General features: G+C 32.5%; 1 protein-coding gene across 4 annotated transcripts in view; it reads left to right on the forward strand.

Moving 5' to 3' along the window:
• Positions 1–789: 789 nt before the first annotated feature.
• Positions 790–18,098, forward strand: part of LOC127837761 (uncharacterized) — a 28,129-nt gene continuing 10,820 nt past the window's right edge. The window contains exons 1-5 of one of the 4 annotated variants that reach the window (XM_052365113.1): positions 790–812; positions 1,585–1,660; positions 14,377–14,421; positions 14,642–14,668; positions 15,430–15,495. In XM_052365113.1, coding sequence (XP_052221073.1) covers positions 1,604–1,660; positions 14,377–14,421; positions 14,642–14,668; positions 15,430–15,495 — 195 coding nt within the window. In that variant the 5' untranslated portion in view covers positions 790–812; positions 1,585–1,603. Of the gene's footprint in view, positions 813–1,050; positions 1,661–11,392; positions 11,518–14,376; positions 14,422–14,641; positions 14,669–15,429; positions 15,496–18,098 lie in introns of those variants that run through there. The other 3 variants (XM_052365116.1, XM_052365115.1, XM_052365114.1) reach the window with 3 other exon arrangements.

An 18,098-nucleotide genomic window follows, 5' to 3' on the forward strand; every position in this document is an offset into this window, starting at 1 on the left:
GTATTGCTATTTTGATTGCTTTCGATACATTGAGTAACTGCCTTTATCATAGATTTTCTAGTGGGGAGATTTATTTCATGACCTCTATTTGTAAAGATTCATTTTTCAAGGATTGCATATAATACAGAAACATATCATTGATAAATTGTAATGCTCCGTCTAAGAATAATCAACATTTTTACCAAAATACTTCATATTTTAGATTGCATTTTTTTCAGAAAATGCGTGGGATTATGAAACTGGAATCACTTTTTATTTCGGGTTTCGAAATTCATTTATGCATTCTTTGATTTGTTTTCAAGTTCACATTAGCACCCTTTGAGTCTTTTACAAATCCTAACAACAACATTAAATGTTTGAATTGAAACATGTATATGAAATAGGGTCGCCAATCAATTACGATACGTTACCTATTTGGCTAAAACTTATTTATTACGACATAGTAACATATTCACAAGTCACATGACATTGACATAGGATTGGACTGAAAGGCGAATCTTATTGGAGCCCTCTCCCTCTTCACCTTTTTGCTTTGTAATTAGTTTAAAAAACGTTACACGTTATCGTTTATAAGTAAGTGTTATATGTTTGTCAGTGCGTTAGTTTCAGTTTAAAAAAAATAAGTTGGCGCATAAGGGATAAGGATGTTACTCAGTTGGTAAACACATTAAAGACTTATAAAACGATTACGATAGACTAATGTCGGTCTGTCCGTACTTTTATCCGTCCGTCCGTCTGCCTGTCAAACAGTCGGAAAGTAAGTCAGCATAAACATAATAAAAGGACTAACTCTATACTCACTTTTGCAGGCTGTAAGTTATTTTGTCCATTATCGCACCAAGTAAGAGCGGATTAATTTGTGAGTAGGTTTGTTGAACATGTGAAAGAGAAACTAAAATGCGCACCTTGATAAAATTATTATCTGTTCATTTCACAGAAAGTACTGTTCAAGGAAACGATCCGCGCGTTTTGAAAAAAGCTAAGTTAATGTCTAAGTTTAGAACTATTGAGAAATATTACGAAACCGTAAGCAGGCTTTTCATAAAAATCTGCATATCCATACACTATTCTGAAATGTGTTTATTTGTATTCAATTCAAACACCTTCGGATTTATTGTCTCTCTTTAAAACCATGTCGTTGTTAATATGATTAAATTGAACAAATGATACATATGATCATTCAAACTTATACCAGTGAATTTATTGTCTAAGGCGATCTAAGTAATACGACAATGATTTACATTATCAACACGTTTTGCAAAAAACAATTTGTGTTATCTAATTTGTGTTAATATAATAATATAAGTATTAATACAAAAACACATATCGACATGTTTCTAATTGTAGAATTTTCAACGGATATTTTCCAGTATGTCAACCGTTAACTAGGTCATATGTATGTATGTATTAAAACATATTCGTGAAAGTTGACTTAGATCACTGGTTTTCCAAACATAAATACCATTTAAATTCGAAATTAACATTCTTATTATTATTGAGTTCCAAACATTTCCTTTAAAATGCCAATGGAAGTGCGTCAATATTATTGGAAACAAATGGATATTAATTTCGTTTAAACCACAGCTAATCTGGAAAATTCAAAATGGCGTCTATACAACTAACTTCGTCGACAGATCAGGATGTCCATGCTACTAATCACGTACGTAATCATTTTTATCATTGTTTTAAGCAACAATACACATAAAGGAATAACAATAATACATTCAATGTTTTGTTTACATTATCCTAAATCTCGGTTAGCCTTTTTTTAATGAGAAATGAAGGTCATTGAACTCTCCGGAAGTTTCTCGTAAACCGCTCTTGCAGCTCCTAAATTCATTTATAAATAGTTTGAGAAGTCCAGTCTGTATTCGTTTTTTGAAAAGTCATACTAACTTAAATAGTTGTATCAGGAAGATCCCCTCTTAAAAAGTATGACTCATTTGAAAAGGTTTCAAACAAAGACTAAATATAAGAATTATTGCAACGCATTGAATACTTAAAACGTGTAGTCTTTTAGTGTATGATGAGGATACAGTACTACCAATTCTATATTTACACACTAAAATAAATGATACTATTGGAGCAATGTAATTTGTCATTTAAACTATTGTATGATTTAAGTGAAAACCCCTCACTCATTATTATTGTAATTCAATGTATACACCATTCATGTACAATATAAGTTATAGCGTATGACAACAATCATATTCTAAATTCAAGAAATGTTTTTATACCTGTATACAATATTCGGAAAAAATGCTGGACCGATTATACACGTTTTATTGTACCAACGGTACGTAATACAGTTAATGTACATACCTAAAAGGGTCAACCAATAACTTCAATATTGCTACGCATGTAAGACATATTCGTCAAACACTGATAATTTGTTTTCGTATTGTGTAAGAAATTATAAGCCTAACCTCTTCATTAAGTTGTTTAAAAGACACGTTTTCTACTTAACAATCAAAAACAGGCCCCGCGTTCACATAACAGTTTTGCAATCGAAAATCGATTTTGCTTGTCATTGAAAATGAATTTCCATTGTATCTGATAGGCAAAAATGAAAATTGATGTCAGATAAAATCGATTTTCGATTGCAAAAATGTTTGTGATCACGGGGCCTGGCTTTAAAAGAAACATGTCGACTGTGTGTACTGAATGTCTCAGTTTAATTTTCAATATGTTAAGTTGAGTAAGATATCTTTCGGCACAGGATTGCTCCTGACACAGGTATTACCATATTATTTTAAAGCAATCCATTTATAGAATCTACTAATACACTACCATGATGTGCACATTACAAATATGTTTAGAGCATTTTAACGAAAAACACAACAAGATTTAGGTCTATTTTGGTATTATTTGTCTAATTTTTAACAATAAATTAAATGTATTATCACATTTGATGCATAATGTATTGACATAAAATGTGACGTGTTTTTTTTTAATTTTTGTTACATTACAAGGCATAATATATAATGTAAACAAAATTGTCTTGTGTTCCGAATGTAATCAAGTTAAAAATATTGACTAGTAAACTCGTTATGATAACCAACAAAGCTAATACACAACTCGAAAACGCATCAATAATTAAACAAAGCTAATACACAACTCGCAAAACGCATCAATAAGTAAACAAAGCTAATACACAACTCGAAAAACGCATCAATAAGTAAACAAAGCTAATACAAAACTCGCAAAACGCATCAAGAAGTAAACAAAGCTAATACACAACTCGCAAAACGCATCAATAAGTAAACAAAGCTAATACACAATTCGCAAAACGCATCAAAAAGTAAACAAAGCTAATACACAACTCGCAAAATGCATCAATAAGGAAACAAAGCTAATACACAACCCGCAAAACGCATCAATAAGTAACCAAAGCTAATACACAACTCACAAAACGCATCAATAAGTAAACAAAGCTAATACACAACTCGCAAAACGCATCAATAAGTAAACAAAGCTAATACACAACTCGCAAAACGCATCAATAAGTAAACAAAGCTTATATACAACTCGCAAAATGCATCAATAAGTTTACAAAGCTAATACACAACTCGCAAACGCATCATTAAGTATACAAAGCTAATACACAACTCGCAAAACGCATCAATAAGTAAACAAAGCTAATACACAACTCGCAAAACGCATCAATAAGTAAACAAAGCTAATACACAACTCGCAAAACGCATCAATAAGTAAACAAAGCTAATACACAACTCGCAAAACGCATCAATAAGTAAACAAAGCTAATACTCAACTCGCAAAACGCATCAATAAGTAAACGAAGCTAATACACAACTCGCAAAACGCATCAATAGGTAAACGAAGCTAATACACAACTCGCAAAACGCATCAATAAGTAAACAAAGCTAATACACAACTCGCAAAACGCATCAAAAAGTAAACGAAGCTAATACACAACTCGCAAAACGCATCAATAAGTAAACAAAGCTAATACACAACTCGCAAAACGCATCAATAAGTAAACAAAGCTAATACACAACTCGCAAAACGCATCAATAAGTAAACAAAGCTAATACACAACTCGCAAAACGCATCAATAAGTAAACGAAGCTAATACACAACTCGCAAAACGCATCAATAAGTAAACGAAGCTAATACACAACTCGCAAAACGCATCAATAAGTAAACGAAGCTAATACACAACTCGCAAAACGCATCAATAAGTAAACAAAGCTAATACACAACTCGCAAAACGCTTAAAAAAGTAAACAAAGCTAATACACAACTCGCAAAACGCATCAATAAGTAAACAAAGCTAATACACAACTCGCAAAACGCATCAATAAGTAAACAAAGCTAATACACAACTCGCAAAACGCATCAATAAGTAAACAAAGCTAATACACAACTCGCAAAACGCATCAATAAGTAAACAAATATAATACACAACTCGCAAAACGCATCAATAAGTAAACATACCTAATACACAACTCGCAAAACGCATCAATAAGTAAACAAAGCTAATACACAACTCGCAAAACGCATCAATAAGTAAACAAAGCTAATACATAACTCGCAAAACGCATCAATAAGTAAACAAAGCTAATACACAACTGGCAAAACGCATCAATAAGTACACAAAGCTAAAACACAACTCTCAAAACGCATCAATAAGTAAACAAAGCTACTGCACACCTCGCAAAACGCATTAATAAGTAAACAAAGCTAATACACAACTCGCAAAACGCATCAATAAGTAAACAAAGCAAATACACAACTTGAAAAACGCATCAATAAGTAAACAAAGCTAATGCACAACTCGCAAAACGCATCAATAAGTAAACAAAGCTAATACACAACTCACAAAACGCATCAATAAGTAAACAAAAGCCAACACTGATCTGTGTTACCTTTCTTTGGAAGAATATTGAATGGCTTTAAAATAACTTTTCATCGAAAAGTACAATTTTTACGCCATTGGATACTTTTCTTTTTTTTTATTTACAAGAATTTCTTATTTGGCTCCTGACTAAATTAAGTGTACATACACATTATTGGGAGTAACTATAAACACACGGAAGCAAAAAATATGACACTTGTGCATTTGAAATTCCCTAAAAATAATATTCCAGCCTATTAAGTTTTAAGTTAAACCCCTTTTCGTCTTCAAGCTATGATGCGGGCAAATTTTTTATGTGGACATAGGCTCTTAACAATACGTCATTGTGCACTGCACTTTCCATAAATGGAATTAACCTTCATATCAAATTTCATGTTGATGTCTATTTAGTTTTTTTGAGAAAAGCTGCCGAAAATGTCTGAGTTAAAAATAACAAATGACCATAACTATACATATGCACTCTACATCCCTTAGATGAAAAATATTCATATCACAATTTCACTTCTTTTTGTTTCCGAGAAATGCTTCGGACGAAATTTTGATTTACAGTTCAACGACTACAATGATACATATCTTATTTAAAAAAGGATATAACGTGTGTTCTTTAATATAAGATCATAAAATCTCACATGCAATTCTTTATATAATGTGCAAATTTGCCAAAGTCTAAGAGATCGTCTCTAGACAATTTTGGACCATGAATTGCTAGACGGACTTGCATTTTAAAAAGACGGACATACGTCTATGGCGATTTCACGTTAACCATTTGAACCCCTGTACTACGTACCAAGAGGGGAATATATATCACTTATAATTTTATCCGGTTACAAAACGCATTTCTTGTATTTAATTTGATATCGAAACAGAGAGACGGGAAAACAAGGCTGTCATGTTTACGAACTCATTACTATAACCTACTGCTATAGAAACAAGAGGGCCATGATGGCCCTGTATCGCTCCACTGTTGAAAAAAAAGGCTGAAACAAATATTCTCGGCATGTGCAAATACTTTAATATAGGCCCTATTTAAGCACTTGTACACTTCTGTGACCCACTGGGCTGGGTCAAATTTAACCCCAGGGGCATAATTTTAGCAAACTTTGTAGAGGACTACTATATCTCACTACATACAAAATGTGGTTGCCCTAGGTCCAAGAGTTAAGGACAAGAATATTTTTAAAGTGTTCACAAAATAAGCAAGATATAAGCGTATATAATGTTCAATTTTGTGACCCACGGGTCAGGGTCAAATTTGACCCAAAGGGCATAATTTGAACAAACTTGGTAGAGGACTATAAGATGTTACTGCATACCAAATTTGGTAGCCATAGTCCGAATGGTTTTCGACAAGAAGATTTTTTTTGAAGATTTCACAAAATAGGCGCTTTATAAGCGTTTATTCAATTTTGTGACCCCCGGGGCAGGGTCAAAGTTGATCCCAGAGGCATTATTTGAACAATGTTGGTAGAGAACTATTAGATGTCACTACATACCAAATTTGATAGCCCTAGACCCGATGGTTATGGACAAAAAGATTTTAAAATGTTTTCACAAAACAGGCCGCATATAAGCATATGTTCAGTTTTGTGACCCCCGGGCGAGATCAAATTTGACCCAAGGGGCATAATTTGAACAAACTTGGTAGAGAACTATTAGATGTCACTACATAAAAATTGGGTAGCCCTATGCCGTATGGTTAAGGTCAATAGAATTTTTTTAAGTTGTCACAAAATAGGCACTATATAAGCATATAATCAATTTTTTACCCCCAGGGCAGGTTCAAATTTGACCCCTGGGGCATAATGTGAACAAACTAAGTAGAGGACTATACAATGTCACTACATACCAAATTGTGTAGCACTAGGCCTTATGGTTATGGAGAATAGCTTTTTTTAAGTTTTCACAAAATAGGCATTATATAAACATATGTTCAATTTTGTGACCCCCGGGGCAGGGTCAAATTTGACCCAAGGGATAAAATTTGAACAAATTTGGTAGAGGACTATTAGATGTCACTACATACCAAATTTGATAGCCCTAGGCCGGATGGTTATGGGCAGAAAGTTTTTGAAGTTTTCACAAAATAGGCATTTTATAAGCGTATGTTCAATTTTGTGACCCCCGGGGCAGGGTCAAATTTGACCCCAGGGAAATAATTTGAACAAATTTGGTAGAGGACTATTAGATGTCACTACATACCAAATTTGATAGCCCTAGGCCGGATGGTTATGGACAAGGAGATTTTAAAGTTTTCACAAAATAGGCCTTATATAAGCATATGTTCAATTTGTGACCCCCTGGGGCAGGGTAAAATTTGACCCTAGGGGCATAGTTTGAACAAACTAAGAAGAGAACTATTACATGTCACGATATACCAAATTTGGTAGCCCTATGCCATACATTTATGGACAAGGAGATTTTAAAGGTTTCCCACAATAGGCCTTATAAAAGCATTTGTTCATTTTTGTGACCCTCGGGGCAGGGTCAAACTGGACCCCAGGGACATAATTTGAACAAACTTGGGAAGGGACTATAAGATGTCACTATATACCAAATTTGGTAGCCCTAGGCCTAATGGTTATGGACAAGGAGATTTTTTTAAGTTTTCACAAAATAAGCCCTTTATAAGCATATATTCAATTTTGTGACCCCCGAGGCAGTTTCAAATTTGACCCCTGGTGCAAAATTTGAACAAACTATGTAGAGGACTATTACATGTCACTACATATCCTAGGCCTAATGGTTATGGACAATAGTTTTTTTTTTTAAGTTTTCACAAAATAGGCATTATATAAGCATATGTTCAATTTATGACCCCCAGGGCGAGGTCAAATTTGACCTAAGGGATAAAATTTGAACAAATTTGGTAGAGGAGTATTAGATGTCACTACATACCAAATTTGATAGCCCTAGTCCTGATGGTTATGGACAAGGAGATTTTTGAAGTTTTCACAAAATAGGCATTAAATAAGCATATTTTCAATTTTGTGACCCCACGGGGCAGGGTCAAATTTGACCCCAGGGAAATAATTTGAACAAATTTGGTATAGGACTATTAGATGTCACTACATACCAAATATGGTTGCCCTATGCCATACGGTTATGGACAAGGAGACTCAAAAGTTTTCACGAAATAGGCCTTATATAAGCATATGCTCAATTTTGTGACCCCCTGGGGCAGGATCAAATTTGACCCCAGGGGCATAATTTGAACAAACTAAGAAGAGGACTATTACATGTCACTACATACCAAATTTGGTAGCCCTATGCCATACGGTTATGGACATGGAGATTTTAAAAGTTTTCCCACAATAGGCCTTATGTAAGCAAATGTTCAATTTTGTGACCCTTGGGGCAGGTTCAAACTTGACCCCAGGGGCATAACTTGAACAAACTTGGTAGATGACAATAGGATGACACTACATACCAAATTTGGTAGCCCTAGGCCCAATGGTTTTGGACCGGAAGATTTGTAAAGTTTTCACAAAATAGACCCTTTATAAGCATATGTTCAATTTTGTGACCCCGGGGCAGTTTCAAATTAGACCCCAGGGGCATAATTTGAACAAATTTGGTAGAGGACAATTATATGTCTCTACATACCAAATTTGATATCCCTAGGCCCAATGGTTATGGACGAGAAGATTTTTAAAGTTTTCACAAAATAGGCCTTATATAAGCAAATGTTCAATTTTGTGACCCCCGGGGAAGGGTCAAATTTGACCCCAGGGGCAGTATTTGAACACATTTGAAAGAGGTTCACCCCAGGAACATTCCTGAAAAATTTCATCAGAATTTGACCAGTAGTTTAGGAGAAGAAGATGTTTAAAGGAAAAGTAAACGCACGGACGCACGCACGGACACACGACGGACACAGGACCATGACATAAGCCCCGCTGTCCTTTGGCCAGTGGAGCTAACACAATTAACCATAACGTGTCATAAGTTTGGTATCTCCGTCTCAGGCTAATGTGTAACAACACGTCCTTGTATTTAAAGACCTTGTTCTCTTAACACGTTGTTAGGGTCTGAAGAGAGTTCAGGTGTTCAATGTATACTATTTATGCAATTAGTCGGGGGCAAATTAGTGTATATATTGTTGTCTCGAACGCTTACATTTATATAATATTATGGACCAGACAACTGCATATATATATATATATATATGGGTGCGGAGGGGGGGGGGGGGGGCAATGAAACCTATATGCATACATAGGACATCGATTAACCATGCGTTCGACTGTCGACATATATAATTATTGAAAAGATGAAAGATCTACACATAATTATATTTTGTTTTAACATTGAGTAAGTTCATTATGTGGATGCATTATTTCATGTATTCATATATAATGATCTTCACTGCGTGTGTATACATGCACGTGAACTGCTTTATTATGATTTCCTTGTAAAATATGTTATCTTATCAATGTTTGCGTTATCTATTATCTCGTAGCGAAAATATAGTATCATAAATGGACGAAATACCGAGAAAAAGGTTGTTACAGCGTCACATTGTATCCCAAACATGTATCGTTTGTTTAAAACACACGACACGTGTTTTCATAGTGATGCATACTTTATTTTATCTTTCCATTGGAGTTTTGTACATTTTGATTGAATGTTTACACGTGTACATTGCAGATTCGTAAGACAAAATATGAGAATTAAACAAACGGTTATATTCATTTAACAATTGTACTTGTATAAAGTAAAATAAAAAAATAGTACTTGAATCGAAGATTGATACATAAACATCGTGGGTTCATAAACATAGACAGTTTGAATGTTCATATACCGATGTGTTTTATGGTAGTGGTACATGAACCTTATCTATACAGTTGAGGTAATAGAGTACATGTTATTTCAAGATCATGTGCGGGAAATGTGAGTGAATGACGGACCATTTAAGATTAACAGTAATTCAATCAACATCAACCAATGTCTAAGAACGTACTTGTATGTGATGGGGTCTTCGGTGACAGCTACTGAAGTTTTTTTTAATAATTAATGATTTGCATGAACACATAGTATTGCTTAAGGCAACTTACACGTATGCAGTTGTTCGTTTGCAGACAAAACATTGACGGTAAACGATACATGTAATACATGTTAAAAAGCCTACCGAGGGTGTGTCTATTAAAATACATATAACATGTTTGCAGATGTGTCAGCGGTCATTTTGTAATTGATGAAAGGTCAGTGTTTCTAAGCAATAAAACCTTACGACAGCAAACTATATTTGACAGAACAGTTTCTCATGTACCATATCCACCTAGACATATCACCCACCTTACTCTACAAGGAATTATAGCATGATAGATTACAACAGAAATTTTGATTATTGCGTGCGTTTTTGCTGTGTTTGACAATGGTTAAAATTCCATAAATAACGGACTTCTTGCTGAGCATTAGATTTCTCTCTTGCTGGTGCAGCTACCGTGCAGTTTGTAAATATTCAAATATTCTAATTTGAGTGTTTCCCTTGTGGTGACGTCCATCAGTTTTAACCATGGTTTGCTTTAAATGAAATTGCAGTAAAAACGTTGGATTTCGACGTAGCAACCCTATTGGCAAATGTTATCAATACAATTATTATCCAGCTTATATGAGTAATGATGCAATTAAATATCTGAAATATTAGAAAGCACCGAAGACTATGCGACCATTTAAGCCACGCTTACATCTACATTGTTAAGAGGCGAAAATCTTGTTTCAACTTTTATCGTCTTTGACACTTTTTCTACATGCTGCCATTATTTATAAAATTAAAAGAAATCTTTTAATTGGAAAGCAAGCCAATCACTGTCTAAGAAAAACAGCTTCATTTATCAATTATTATAATTGGTACTTGATAAAGATACAAAGCGTTATAAACTCGAAACGATTGAATACTTGGAAAAGATTTAATTCTTTTCATTACAGTTTGTTACAACACATGTATCACTAATATCCAGTATAAAATGACATTAGAATGACATTAGGTTCGTAGCCGTGAGAATGGTTTATAGTTTTAGGCACAAACTTTTATTTCTTTCCCTTTGTTTAAGTTAAACAATTTTCATGTCATGTAAACTTAATGAAGATCTACAGTTTCTTGAGTTAACTTTCTCAATTTCATGCATCTATTGGCACAAACAAAATCTTTATATCGGTGTTAAGGAGATGTGTATTGCATACAGCTTCAGTTTAATAGTTGAATAACAATTTATAACGTCGCATATTTCAATGTTTACGTCACTGATAACCAAGTATTTATGTGGAATGGCCTTTCTTGCATGACTTACATCTAAATTTATCTACCTCACTCAACACTACTTGTGTTAAAACACACACAATCAGAGCACTCCGACCTATATGCTTCCTTTTGTTAAGTAAAGAACATTCATTAATTACGATAAAATGCGAGGTAGCTAAGTATAGATCATTTTCTACAAACGGCGGAAAACCACTAGTTCCAGTTTTCATGCATAACTTTTTCCATGTTATAAGTCTCAAAAGCCCTATTTGTGACAATTAAATTTACCATACGATAAAAATAGCCTTATACTGGGTATTGAATTGAGCTTTATAAATGAAAGCATGCGTTTGCTTAAAAGTTTTGATTACTTCGTAAAATGGAGGCGCGCATACAATCAGTAAGTGTTCATTTTAGTACGTTTTGTTAATTTAGTTTATTGTATGTGATCGAAAAATGGGTGTCACCATTTGTATTAAAACTGGAAATGATAATAGTTTTAAAAGCATGATTTAAACATGCAATCTGAACTTTTAAAAAAGAAGACTTGAACGCAGACTAATATTATACAATTCTTGATTACAAAAATAATATCAACATTGACGTTAAGATTAAAGGTGCAAGGTACGTAATTTTTAATGTTTAACATTTTATTTAAGACCAATTATTTGATTCAAATTCTCGCATTCTATACATTGATGATGGGTTATGTTACATTATCAACTTTCAAGAACGTATAACCCTTTCTATTAACAGAGCAAAATGATGTAAAAGTCTTGCTTGTCCATTAACTTTTTCGAATAATATTATTTTACATGTTCCAAGATTTCATGTCTGTCAAAAGTGTTCTTATCAAATAATAATGATTCCGATAACATTGCCAAATCAGTGCAAAAGCATACATAAACGTATTCTATTTTACATTTATCAGCCATAATCGACACAAATTTCAGATCAATACACACGCTTATTTACATAAATAGTGTATTGTTATCAATTATTTACGATGCATGCAAACATGTTCATATTCTAGATAAATACTGTTATCTATGTCACGTATCTCGATATACTTGTGTAAAAAACAAACCGTTTCGATTTCTACTCAGTTAAGCGGTCAAATCAACGTTTTTGTGAATATACATGCATATGTTGACATTTATAAAACAAAATGCGCATTCCGTTTTTTCCGATACAAATTGATTTACGTTTAAAAAATATTTTATTGTGCGTTTGAATAAAAAACTTCACATATGTGAATTATGTGTTAATCGAGAATAAAATATATAATTTTTAAACGATAATATCATTAAATCAATATTATACCATATTTATAATCTATATATTTCCCTTTAAAGACGATGGATTATTTTAAGATTTATGTATACTTTGTAATGTTTACAGTCGTTTAAACTACAAATAGTGGCTATTTAGTTGCATGCATTTTATTGATTTAAGTGAAATTAATCTATGTGTTATATAAATTAATTCAAACGTGAAACATTTTTCAATTTCAACTGCTGTAGTCTTACCAATTAATAAAAGTCATCGCGATTGTTTTTTTTTATCCCTAAATATCAAGAAAATGTCAACAATATATATATTCATTAATAACAAACGATGCGATGAATTGTTCATTATTTGTCGATAATAAGATTTTGAGTTCTTGTGCGATGGAATAAAATAAAGGAAAATTGAAATTTGAAAGACATTATTATTTGAGAAATTCCTGTTAACTCAATATTGATTAGTTAACGTGGTTTCATTTTGACGCATTTGAAAAACAAAGAATTGTTGTTTTATTGATAAGAACAGAACGTTATTCATAATGTGATTCTTTAATGAGCTGACATTTTGTTCTGCAATTTTAACAGGATTACTATTGGCGTAAATGACTATGCAAATATCAACTTCATTAGTTTAAACGGTGAACGGACTTAAAGATACAGGGAGTAAACTCGACTTACATTTCAGTTTCAATAAGCAGCGTACTGATTTCCCATTTTACATGAACGCATATGTATATAACACGTAATGCCATAGATACAGCCATGCGATTATGAAAGACGCTATACACTGGACACAATAAAACGTCGGTCTTCCAGTAAAATTCTTGAAGATTGCTTGAAGCGTTATGAGATGTGTCATTGACGTATACAACTCTGCGTTTGTGTGAAATGCTCTTCATTTGTTTGTTATATTTGCCTAATCCTGCTTTTCAGTCATTTTTTTACAGTTACATCTAGTGCATAATGCATTACAGCAATACGTTACATGTTTGCAATGGTTAATACAGTAAATACGAACATCTAAACAGGAAGATAACACGCTCTTATTAAAGGATTCTTTCTTAATCTGTATAAGCCTTTCTTTGAAAAAAAAGAGTTAATGTCACAACGCACATTTGAGCTTTAAAGCACCAGCATCGAGCACCGTTATAGCATTCATATTTCAATATTGGATTCAGGTTATCGACTTTCATATTCTTGTTATTAATTTACAATAAATAAGATTTTTTAGCTGAAAATGTACATTATAGAGATTAACTGTTTAACCTTTATGTATTAGCCGAGTTGATAAGGTTATTGAAATGTATTATCTACCTAAAAATATTCTCAAATTAAATTAAATGTGTTTAGTAAATGTATCTTATGATTATGCATCCAAATCAGTAGGTATATTTAACTTGTTCTTATTAAATTTGGTTGTTCTTCGTCTTCCTCGTGTTTAGAAATATCATGTTACTATACCATTGTGCTTTTATGTTTTTACAACGATGAACGTAATATACGAACTCAAAACCTGACATTTAAATTATTCAAACCATTTTAATAGCTTGGCGACGTGAATCTTTATGTATGTAGCAGTTCCGTTTACCAGGGTACCCTAACTGTTCACACATTTGCACAGTAAAACGATTTATATGTTTAAAAACACTTTTTAGAAACCCTTTTGTAATAGAAATTCCAAATTACAAAAAAGAAGCATGGTAGTCATTAAAATCACTTGGTGAATGTTAAATTTAGTTTGTGAATGTGATATATTGTGATATTATTAAGTTAATCGACATGAAATTTGGTGTATATTAAATTCGTATAAAGAGGATTAGAAACCGTTTAAAAAAACAAAAAAAACTAACTATTATCGTAATAGTTATTTAAACTGAAATAAAAATTAAGTTTCATAAGTTGTTTTATTATATGATCTGTATACGCAACTATTATGACGTATATTTATTTTGATATTTAAACATTAATTTCAGAACGAGGACACGGCGTTGAATGAGTCAAATGCTTCAGAAACTCTGGTAACAACACTTTCGGAAATTTCTGTTGTAACTACGTGAAATAACACATCCAAACCTGTACATTTTAAAATTATAATTGGAAATAAATATTCTATATATTTTTCTACACAATGCGTTACTATATTACAAGTGTAAGAATATCTATACTATTTTCGAGATAAATAAATTTTATGAATATTCGTGTTTCAAATTTGAAAGTTGTAACACTTCCCTTTTTCAGATTGACAGAAACACACCACGTGGACAGGTAAATTATCATTTTAAGACAAAGTGCAGAGTTGAAATATAACAATAACGTTAATAGAGATTTAAACTCGTCATCTGTCTTGCTACAATAGGTTTGCGTGTCATGTTTTTAACATAAACTATTTTCCTGTCTGTATATAGAGACTGAGTTGCACTTAGTATTTCAATATTAAATTCAAGCCTGTATATCAACACTTAATTCCAGTTAGTATGTAAAGAGTAAGCTAATGTTGGTATAACAAGAAAAAGTAACCGCAAGTGTCAATTTCTTAAAAAGGAAAAACACTATCCATTGCGACAGCCAATCCAACAGAAACAAACAAATCCTTTATATTGAGAGCTTTTTAAATTATAAATCGCGATATTGGAATGAAGAGTAGTGTAAGCTTTACCAGGAAATATTGTTTGATTAATGAAATCAGCGTTTATTTTGTTTAATGTTTATTTAAAATCACATTATGTAATATATTCATCGGGTTTTCTGTCGTATTAGTTATTTTTTTTAGATTTGATGATATTATTTGTTACTAGTAAAAAAGTTATGAACTTATAGTTAGTGTTTTTGCATCAACCAAAGACTATCATAGCATTTTGAGGTGCGCACCGGTTATCTTATTCGAAATTAAAGAAATCTTAAACCAACGTGTAAATGTTTTGTGAATAAAACGATACTAATCGTTTGATTTTAAACCAACGCATATTATCATGGACATCATCTTAATATTGTTTGTATATCTATTTTCATGAACGTTTTTTTTTAAGAACCCGATTGTTCAAGAATCACAGAATGAAAGACAGACTGATCATACAAGATTGTCGTGGCTGAAGGTAAGTAAAAATGCAATGTACAAACACATAGTTAAACACTATCGTGTTTTACTTTGTCTTGATTCAACAACGGTACTGAATCTTGACGGATGTAAATATTGTTTTTATGTTACGACAACTTTGTCAAATATGTTTCTCATGATATTACATATAATGTAGTTTGTATTCAATATTTCACCATCAGCATAATATGAGCGGATAATATTATAGTGATTAATCCGCCTTTCCGTGGCAGGTAGTTTTAACCGTTTGGTCAAGCACCAAATTAAATATCCTAACACAATTATACCTAATTACAGATGACCGTTCTTATCAACGCATATTGTCCACCCTCACTTTAAGTTGCCCTTAACCTTAATTGAATTTCTATTTTCAAATGAAGTATTCATCTGGCAGCAGTACAGCTTAATAAAAAACACATTGGTTCTGTTAGTGTGTTTGCTTATGTATCCCTAATCAATATATGATATTAAAAGCAATTTGGCTGTAAATTTGACTAAATCAAACTATAAATTCGTTGCTGGGTTAGTGTATTTTGGAGTTTGTCTACCAACTATAATTCTGACTCCAATTATGCTATATATTAAACAGTTAGTGATAATGATAATGTGTTATCAACTATCAACTCATTCCACTCCAATTTTCTGTTAACTATACCTTGAATGTATCGGTTATTTATATTAAAACATTTGTCTATTAGCTACAACATCGGATAAAAATCCTTTCGATACTCGTCTATCGTCAATGTTGCCTGCTACAACTGGTACGTACATTTGATTAGGATCTTTTCAGATGTTCGTTTCGTTTGTGTTTAAATCTTTGATAATCTTGAGGTTTCAAAACGGTTCAAACCCCAAATGCAATAAGGTGATCTCTGTATGGATCATTGTATGTTTATAGCTGGCTTTTTGCTATAAACGTGAACATACGTTTATCTTCCTAATGAGTGTTTTTATCTCACATTTTGCTATACATGTATTTAATATTTCAACCATCCGATTTTGCAGTGTGAATGTAGCACAACGTATGCTCGTACATATCCCCAGTATTGTCATATTTCAGTATTCAGAGATTGTTAGCAGTATAGATAGTGTTTGTTATGATGATATACCATATTTTCGATCTGTCTTTATAAAGATAGTTAAACAAATTTCTGTACTTGCATCGCTTACTTTATAGTTATTTTTAAAAAGGTGATCATATTTTTTTTTATACAATACATATAAACATATCCTAAAATCGCTTGAAATGATTTTAGATACTTACGACACTATTATATTAGACTTGTGTGTAGAATTCGTGTGTTAATTGTCTGTCTGCATAGGTACATTAAATTGTGATCGTTTAAGACGCGCGTTAAGTTTGTGATAAATCTCTGGGTGATTGTAAGGGTCGACTAGACCTCATATCGGTTTGAATCTCCCCTTCAATTAGTTTAAACATATTTATTGGTTCATTCTATCCATGGACCGTACCAAAACAGTGATCGCAGTATTGATCATTTTATGTGTATTGCTGATAAATTACTTTTAACCTATGAAACTATTTGCCAGAAGAATAAAAAAGAAAGACCTCCTTCTTTCAGCTTTAAAAAGAAATCTAAACAAAGACAAATACCAATAACCTTTGAATTACTATGACCTTGAAAAAATGTCTTATTATAAGTCTCGCTCGATAGCGAGTGTGCAATGAAGTAGCTTAAGTGTACACTTACACGCAAACACGTGGCAGACAGTCCGCATTGTCACTGTTGAATCAAAGCTACATGTTGCTTTTTTCAGGTGCCTACCTACCTACCAAGATATAATAGCCATCATATTCGAAAGTCTGTTTCTTTTCAAACAAATAACCCTGATTCTACTTTTCAAAGATGGTTAATACGATCTGTCATAATGCCATGACATTCAAACACTTTCAGATATCAATTTGGGTTTAAGATTTTAATCTGACTTCATCGCTAACAACAGAACTAACCCGCTATGGTTGCATTTACAGCAAGAGCTTTTTGACTCACCCAACTACACATGTGCTTTTATTTTAGTACCTATATATACCCCCGACTATAGTTAAAACATACCATTGAATTAGAGCTTGTATATGTTAATGATTCTTTGCTATACAAATTATTATACTAAACTAATTTGTACTTGAATATGAATAACTCGAAATTTTAAACGTTATTTTTAAAATGGCAAAAAAAAATAAATTAACTCCATACATCTAAAATGATTTTTTTTTCCGGGTTAATTTGTTTATTTTTTTTTAAATTTATTCTTTTATGCGTTCATGTTGTTTTGTATTGTGCTTAATTGTACTGTTTGGGCAATCGGTCACTTGCCTTAAATAAAGGGCCAAGTAATTGTTTATAATAAGAATTCAATACTGCTCCAGCAGCTGGTGTTTCACTTCTTAATATTGCACCATATCAGCAGCGTTTCTCTGTGACAGAAGGCGGACGTAGCATAAACCTCGGGCTTTTTTCTCAAGTCTGTCGAATATAGTTTGATGATTTAATATTAAGTGAACTAGCAATTCAAACTTTTTTCAAGGTTTTTAAAGACGAATTAATGACATTTTATGTCTATATCTTATGGTTACAAAAT

The sequence above is a fragment of the Dreissena polymorpha genome, chromosome 7 (assembly GCF_020536995.1).
Source record: "Dreissena polymorpha isolate Duluth1 chromosome 7, UMN_Dpol_1.0, whole genome shotgun sequence".
In the NCBI taxonomy this organism is placed as follows: domain Eukaryota; kingdom Metazoa; phylum Mollusca; class Bivalvia; order Myida; family Dreissenidae; genus Dreissena; species Dreissena polymorpha.